The 7,701-nt window shown below is 62.9% G+C and overlaps 1 protein-coding gene across 1 annotated transcript; it reads left to right on the top strand.

Moving 5' to 3' along the window:
- Positions 1-1,018: 1,018 nt before the first annotated feature.
- On the top strand, positions 1,019-6,952 carry NDUFB11 (NADH:ubiquinone oxidoreductase subunit B11). Its single transcript, XM_040657264.2, has 3 exons — positions 1,019-1,177; positions 4,327-4,457; positions 6,739-6,952. Exons 1-3 carry the CDS (start codon positions 1,028-1,030, stop codon positions 6,863-6,865), a joined length of 408 nt encoding a protein of 135 aa, XP_040513198.1. The 5' UTR covers positions 1,019-1,027; the 3' UTR covers positions 6,866-6,952.
- Positions 6,953-7,701: the final 749 nt, after the last annotated feature.

Below are 7,701 nucleotides of genomic sequence, written 5' to 3' on the forward strand. Positions count from 1 at the left end.
CTGGGATGGACTGGGATGAACTGGGAGGCACTGGGATGGACTGGGGGGTACTGGGATGAACTGGGATGGACTGGGATGGTACCAGTATGGTAATGGGGTGGACTGGGATGGACTGGGATGGACTGGGATAGGACTGGGATGGACCGGGAGGAACTGGGATGGACTGGGATGGGACTGGGGTGAACTGGGATGATACTGGGATGATACTGGGCTAAACTGGGATGAACTGGGAGGCGCTTCATAGGCCGACAGCCGCCACGTGCAGCCCCCCACAAGCCCCGCCCACTTCATTACCATACACGCCCCGCCCACTTCATTACAATACAACTTACCCACGCCCACATCATTACCATACAAACCCCGCCCCCGCTGCTCTGCCCACAACCAAGCCCCGCCCACCACCAAGCCCCGCCCCCTTCGCCCAAACCAACCAATCAGAGCCCTCCCCTCCCGTTCCGCCCCTCCCCTCCCAATGGAACCCCCCCCCGCGGTCATTCACCCCCCTCCCCGTTAGGCCACGCCCCCTGCCTTTGGCCACGCCCCCTCCCGTTAGGCCCCGCCCCGCGGCGCCGCTCCCACCTCCGCTCTCCGCTCTCCGCCGCCGCCGCCGCCGTTTACTCCGCCGCAAAATGGCGGCGCCGCGCTGCACCCGCTCCGCCCCTCGCCCTTCCCCGCTCTCCTATTGGTCGGCTCGGATGCCCCTCAGGCGGTCCGCGGCGCTCATTGGTGCGCCGCGCAGAGGGGGCGGGACGGAAGAGGTGGGGCCCAGCGAGGGGGCGGGACGCGGAGCGCGCGCTGAGTCGCGATTGGCGGAGAGCCGCGAAGGCGCTCTCTGATTGGTGGACAGGGAGTACGAGGAGTAAGAGCCAGCGGGCGGGGTGGGACTTAGAGTGCATGCTGCTTTGCTATTGGCCGAACTCCCCGGAGCCTCGGTCTGATTGGCGGAAGGGAATGGGGCGGAGCGAAACCACCGCGCTGGCAGCCGGGAGGCACCGGAAGTGCCGGGGGTGGGACTTCCGGCGGCAAGATGGCGGCGCTGGGGAGGGCGATTCGGTCGTTGCGGGGACCGTGGGGAGCGCGGGGGCGGAGCGCGGGGCCCGCAGCGGTCGTGGCGGTGCCGCGGGAGACGATCGGAGCGCACCGGGAGGAGGAAACGTGGGAGGACGCGCAGCGGAAGGTGGGCGGGGCCTAAGAGAGGAGGCGGGGCCTACATGGAGGGGGCGGGGCCTACAGTGAGGGGAGGCCGGGGGGTAAAGGGGCGTGGTCTGTGGAGGGCGTGGTCTGCGCGGTGATTGGCTGCGGGTGTGATAACGAGGGGGCGGGGCCAGAGGGAGAGGGCGGGGCCTAGCGGGCGGGGTGTTAAGGGGGCGGGGCATGGAAGTGGGCGTGGTTTGGGAGTGGGCGGGGCCAGCGCGGTGATTGGCTGCGGGTATGATAACGAGGGGGCGGGGCCAGAGGGAGGGGGCGGGGCCTAGCGGGGCGGGGGAGGTTAAAGGGGCGGGGTGTGGAAGTGGGCGTGGTTTGGAGGTGGGCGGGGTCTGCGCCGTGATTGGCTGCGGGTGTGATAACGAGGGGGCGGGGCCTAGTGGGGCGGGGGGGTTGAGGGTAAAGGGGCGGGGCCTTGGAGTGGGCGTGGTCTATGGTGGGCGTGGCCAGCGCGGGTGATTGGCTGGGGGCGTATGATAATGAGGGGGCGGGGACTACTAGTGGGCGTGGTTCGTGGGTGGGCGTGGTCAGCACGGTGATTGGCTGCGAGTGTAATTAATGATAATTTTCCTCCATTTCTCCCCCCAAAATCACCCCCCATTATCCCCCATTTCCTCCCAATCCCCCCCATTATCCCCTATTTCCCCCCATTATCCCCCATTTCCTCCCCATTTCCCCCCTCACCCCCCCATTGCCTCCCCCAACCCATTATCCCCCCCATTCCCCCCCATTTCCCCCCATTCCCCTCCATTTCCCCCACATTATCCCCCATTTCCATCCCAATTCTCCCAATTATTCCCCATTTCCCCCCATTCCCCCCCATTCCCCCCATTTCCCCCCCATTATCCCCCCCTTCCCCCCCATTCCCCCCCATTATCTCCATTGTCCCCCCATTTCCCCCCCATTATCTCCCATTATCCCCCCATTTCCCCCCCATTTCCCCCCCATTTCTCCCCATTATCCCCCCCCTTTCCCCCCCATCCCCCCCATTCTCCCCATCATCTCCCATTATCCCCCCCACTATCCCCCATTATCCCCCATTATCCCCCTCATTCCTCCCATTCCCCCCATTTCCTGCCCATTTCTCCCCATTATCCCCCTCTTCCCCCCTCATCGCCCCCCATGTCCCCCCCATTCCCCCCCATCGCCCCCCATTCCCCCCATTCCCCCCATCCCCCCCCATTAACCCCCCATTTCTCCCCATTATCCCCCTCTTCCCCCCCCATTTCTCCCCATTATCCCCCCCATTCCCCCCATTTCCTGCCCATTTCTCCCCATTATCCCCTTGTCCCCCCCCATCCCCCCCCATTTCCCCCCCTTCCCCCCCATTATCTCCCATTATCCCCCCATTTCCCCCCCATGTCCCCCCCATTCCCCCCCCATTCCCCCCCATGTCCCCCCCATTCCCCCCCCATCCCCCCCCGTTCCCCCCCATTTTCCCCCCATTCCCCCCCATTTTCCCCCCATCCCCCCCCATTTTCCCCCATTCCCCCCCCATTTCTCCCCATTATCCCCCTGTCGCCCCCCATCCCCCCCCATTCCCCCACCATCCCCCCCCATCGCCCCCCATTCCCCCCTATTTTCCCCCCCATTTCCCCCCATTCCCCCCCATCCCCCCCATCCCCCCCATTTCTCCCCATTATCCTCCTCTTCCCCCCCCATCGCCCCCCATGTCCCCCCCATTCCCCCCTATTTTCCCCCCATTTCCCCCCATTCCCCCCCATTCCCCCCATCCCCCCCATTTTCCCCCATTTCTCCCCATTATCCCCTTGTCCCCCCCACCCCTCCATCCCCCCCAATTCCCCCCCATTTTCCCCCATCCCCCCCCATTAACCCCCCATTTCTCCCCATTATCCACTTGTCCCCCCCCATCCCCCCCCATTCCTCCCCCATTTCTCCCCATTATCCCCCTGTCCCCCCCATCCCCCCCCATTTTCCCCCATTCCCCCCCCATTTCTCCCCATTATCCCCCTGTCCCCCCCCATTAACCCCCCATTCCCCCCTATTTTCCCCCCATCGCCCCCCATCCCCCCCATCCCCCCCATTTCCCCCCCATTTCTCCCCATTATCCCCCTCTTCCCCCCCCATTTCTCCCCATTATCCCCCCCATCCCCCCCATTCCCCCCATTTCCTGCCCATTTCTCCCCATTATCCCCCTCTTCCCCCCCCATCGCCCCCCATGTCCCCCCCATTCCCCCCCCATTCTCCCCCCCTTCCCCCCCATTATCTCCCATTATCCCCCCATTTCCCCCCATGTCCCCCCATTCCCCCCCCATTCCCCCCCATGTCCCCCCCATTCCCCCCTCATCCCCTCCCATCGCCCCCCATTCCCCCCATTCCCCCCATCCCCCCCCATTTTCCCCCATTCCCCCCCCATTTCTCCCCATTATCCCCCTCTTCCCCCCCATCCCCCCCCATCGCCCCCCATTCCCCCCTATTTTCCCCCCCATTTCCCCCCATTCCCCCCCATCCCCCCCATCCCCCCCCATTTCTCCCCATCCCCCCCCATTACCCCCCCATTGCCCCCCATGTCCCCCCCATTCCCCCCCATCCCCCCCCATCGCCCCCCATGTCCCCCCATTCCCCCCATCCCCCCCATCCCCCCCCATTCCCCCCCATTCCCCCCATCCCCCCCCATTTTCCCCCATTCCCCCCCCATTTCTCCCCATTATCCCCCATTATCCCCCCCACTGTCCCCCATTATCCCCCATTATCCCCCATTATCCCCCCCATTTCCCCCACTATCCCCCATTCCCCCCCCATTTCTCCCCATTATCCCCCATTATCCCCCCCACTGTCCCCCATTATCCCCCATTATCCCCCATTATCCCCCCCATTTCCCCCACTATCCCCCATTCCCCCCCCATTTCTCCCCATTATCCCCCATTATCCCCCCCACTGTCCCCCATTATCCCCCATTATCCCCCATTATCCCCCCCATTTCCCCCACTATCCCCCATTCCCCCCCCATTTCTCCCCATTATCCCCCATTATCCCCCCCACTATCCCCCATTATCCCCCATTATCCCCCATTTCCCCCCCCATTCCTCCCATTCCCCCCATTTCCCCCCCATTTCTCCCCATTATCCCCCCCCATCGCCCCCCATGTCCCCCCCCCAGCACCCCGATCTCCACGGGTTCTACACTGACCCCGCAGCCGACCTGGCCAACGCTCGCGCCGTCTTCATAGCCGGGGTGTCGGTGGCGCTGGTGTTGGGATCGGCCTTCCTCCATTACCTGCCCGACGGGGGGTACGGGGCTGGGGGGGGGGCAATGGGGTCAATGGGGGGAATGGGGTCAATGGGGGGAATGGGGGTGTTGGGGTCAATGGGGGGAATGGGGGTAATGGGGTGAATGGGGGGAATGGGGGCAATGGGGGGCAGTGGGGGTGTTAGGGTCAATGGGGGGCAATGGGGGTGTTGGGATCAATGGGGGCTATGGGGGCATTGGGGGTAATGGGGGGCAGTGCGGGTAATGGGGTCAATGGGGGGAATGGGGTCAATGGGGGGAATGGGGGTGTTGGGGTCAATGGGGGGAATGGGGGCAATGGGGGGCAGTGGGGGTAATGGGGGTGTTGGGGTCAATGGGGGGCAGTGGGGGTAATGGGGTCAATGGGGGGAATGGAGGCGTTGGGGTCAGTAGGGTAATGGAGGCAATGGGGACAATGGGGGTAGCGGGGTCAATGGAGATCAGTGGGGTCAATGGGGGTGTTGGGGGCAATGGGGGGAATGGGGGCATTGGGGGTAATGGGGGCATTGGGGGCAATGGGGGGCAGTGGGGGTAATGGGGTGAATGGGGGCAATGGGGGTAACGGGGGCAGTGGGGGCAATGGGGTCAATGGGGGGAATGGGGGTGTTGGGGTCAATAGGGGCAATGGGGGTAATGGGGGTGTTGGGGGCAATGGGGTCAATGTGGGGAATGGGGGCAGTGGGGGGAATGGGGGTGTTGGGGCCTATGGGGGCAATGGGGGTAATGGGGTCAATGGGGGGAATGGGGGTGTTGGGGTCAATGGGGGGAATGGGGTCAATGGGGGGAATGGGGGCAATGGGGGCATTGGGGTGAATGGGGGCAATGGGGGGCAGTGGGGGTAATGGGGGGAATGGGGTCAATGGGGGCAGTGGGGGTGTTGGGGTCAATGGGGGCTGTGGGGGTCTTGGGGTCAATGGGGCCATTGGGGGTAATGGGGGCAGTGGGGGCAATGGGGTCAATGGGGGGAATGGGGGTAATGGGGGTGTTGGGGGCAATGGGGTCAATGGGGGTAATGGGGATCAATGGGGTCAATGGGGGCAATGGGGAGAATGGGGGTGTTGGGGTGAATGGGGGCATTGGGGGTAATGGGGGGCAGTGGGGGTAATGGGGGCAATGGGGGTAATGGGGGCATTGCGGGCTATGGGGGTAATGGGGTCAATGGGGGGAATGGGGGGAATGGGGGGCAGTGGGGGTAATGGGGTGAATGGGGGCAATGGGGGGCAGTGGGGGTAATGGGGTCAATGGGGGGAATGGGGGTGTTGGGGTCAATAGGGTAATGGAGGCAATGGGGGTGTTGGGGCCCATGGGGGCAATGGGGGTAATGGGGTCAATGGGGTCACTGGGGGCAATGGGGAGAATGGGGGTGTTGGGGTGAATGGGGGCAACGTAGGCCAATGGGGGTAATGGGGGGCAGTGGGGGGTAATGGGGTCAATGGGGGGAATGGGGGTGTTGGGGGTGTTGGGGTGAATGGGGGCATTGGGGGTAATGGGGGGCAGTGGGGGTAATGGGGGCAATGGGGGCATTGGGGGCAATGGGGGCAATGGGGGTAATGGGGTCAATGGAGATCAATGGGGTCAATGGAGGTGTTGGGGGCAATGGGGGGCAGTGGGGGTAATGGGGGCAATGGGGGTAATGGGGGGGTTGGGGTCAATGGGGGCAGTGGGGGGAATGGGGGGCAGTGGGGGTGTTGGGGTCAATGGGGGCAATGGGGGTGTTGGGGGCTATGGGGGTAATGGGGGCAATGGGGGTGTTGGGGGCAATGGGGGCATTGGGGGTAATGGGGGTGTTGGGGTCAATGGGGGGAATGGGGGTATTGGGGTCAATGGGGGTAATGGGGGTATTGGGGTCAATGGGGGCATTGGGGTCAATGGGGGCAATGGGGGCCAATGGGGGTAATGGGGGTGTTGGAGTCTATGGGGCAATGGGGGTGTTGGGGTTAATGGGGGCAATGGGGGTAATGGGGGCAATGGGGCAATGGGGCCATTATGGGGTCAGTGGGGCCATTGGGGTCAATGGGGCCATTGGGGTCAACGGGACCATTATGGGGCCAATGGGGCCGCCGGCCTCAATAGGATCAATGGGTTTGGGGGTGGCGGGGGGGGGGCCGCTATAGGATCCCCCATACAACCCACAACATTGGGGTCGGGTACCCCAACGGGTGGGAGCTTCGGGACCTTATAGGGTCACCCCCTGACCCCATAACCCCCCCCTGACCCCATAACCCCCCCCTGACCCCATAAGCCCCCCTGACCCCATAACCCCCCCAACCCCGACCCTATTAGGTTGCAGCAGTGGTCGCGCCGTGAGGCCGAGCGCCTCATTCGGGATCGGGAACTTCGGGGTCTCCCCCTCCTCGACCCCAATTATTACGACCCCAAACGTCTGGATTTGCCCCCACCCCGGGATTGAGGGGGCGGCGACCCCATAAAGACGGACCCCCCATTCCCCGCCCCATAAGCGCTGCGGGGACCCCATAATAAAGAGGCGGCGTGGGAACTTTTGTAGGGTTTTATCTGGGGGGGTTTCTTTTAGGGGGGGGGGGTCTTTTGGGATCGTTGAGGTCACGGAGACCCCAAACATCACCCCATAGACCCCAGGATTCCATATAGATCCCATACAGATCCCATATAGACCCATAGAGTCTAAGATCCCATATAGATCCCATATAGACCCCAAATCCCACCCCATAGACCCCATACAGACCCTAAAGGTCACCCCATAGACCCCAAATCCTGTATAGATCCCTCATAGACCCCAATTCTGACCCCATAGACCCCATATAGACCCCAAAGCCCACCCCATAGACCCCAGGATTCCATATAGATCCCATACAGATCCCATATAGACCCATAGAGTCCAAGATCCCATATAGACCCCATATAGACCCCAAAGCCCACCCCATAGATCCCATACAGACCCCAAAGCCCACCCCATAGACCCCAGGATTCCATATAGATCCCATACAGATCCCATATAGACCCATAGAGTCTAAGATCCCATATAGACCCCATATAGACCCCAAATCCCACCCCATAGACCCCAGGATTCCATCTAGATCCCATACAGATCCCATATAGACCCATAGAGTCCAAGATCCCATATAGACCCCATATAGACCCCAAAGCACACCCCATAGACCCCATACAGATCCCAAAGCCCACCCCATAGACCCCAGGATTCCATATAGATCCCATACAGATCCCATATAGACCCATAGAGTCTAAGATCCCATATAGAGCCCATAT

This window comes from Gallus gallus, unplaced genomic scaffold (assembly GCF_016699485.2).
Source record: "Gallus gallus isolate bGalGal1 unplaced genomic scaffold, bGalGal1.mat.broiler.GRCg7b scaffold_89, whole genome shotgun sequence".
NCBI classification, from domain to species: Eukaryota; Metazoa; Chordata; class Aves; order Galliformes; family Phasianidae; genus Gallus; species Gallus gallus.

Bases quoted from the DNA above. Each gene is read 5' to 3' on its own strand.
- NDUFB11 (XM_040657264.2), top strand. From the start codon at position 1,028: ATGGCGGCGCTGGGGAGGGCGATTCGGTCGTTGCGGGGACCGTGGGGA. The intron at 1,178-4,326 runs GTGGGCGGGGCC...TCCCCCCCCCAG, and splicing joins GGGAGGACGCGCAGCGGAAG to CACCCCGATCTCCACGGGTT. The intron at 4,458-6,738 runs GTACGGGGCTGG...CGACCCTATTAG, and splicing joins CATTACCTGCCCGACGGGGG to GTTGCAGCAGTGGTCGCGCC.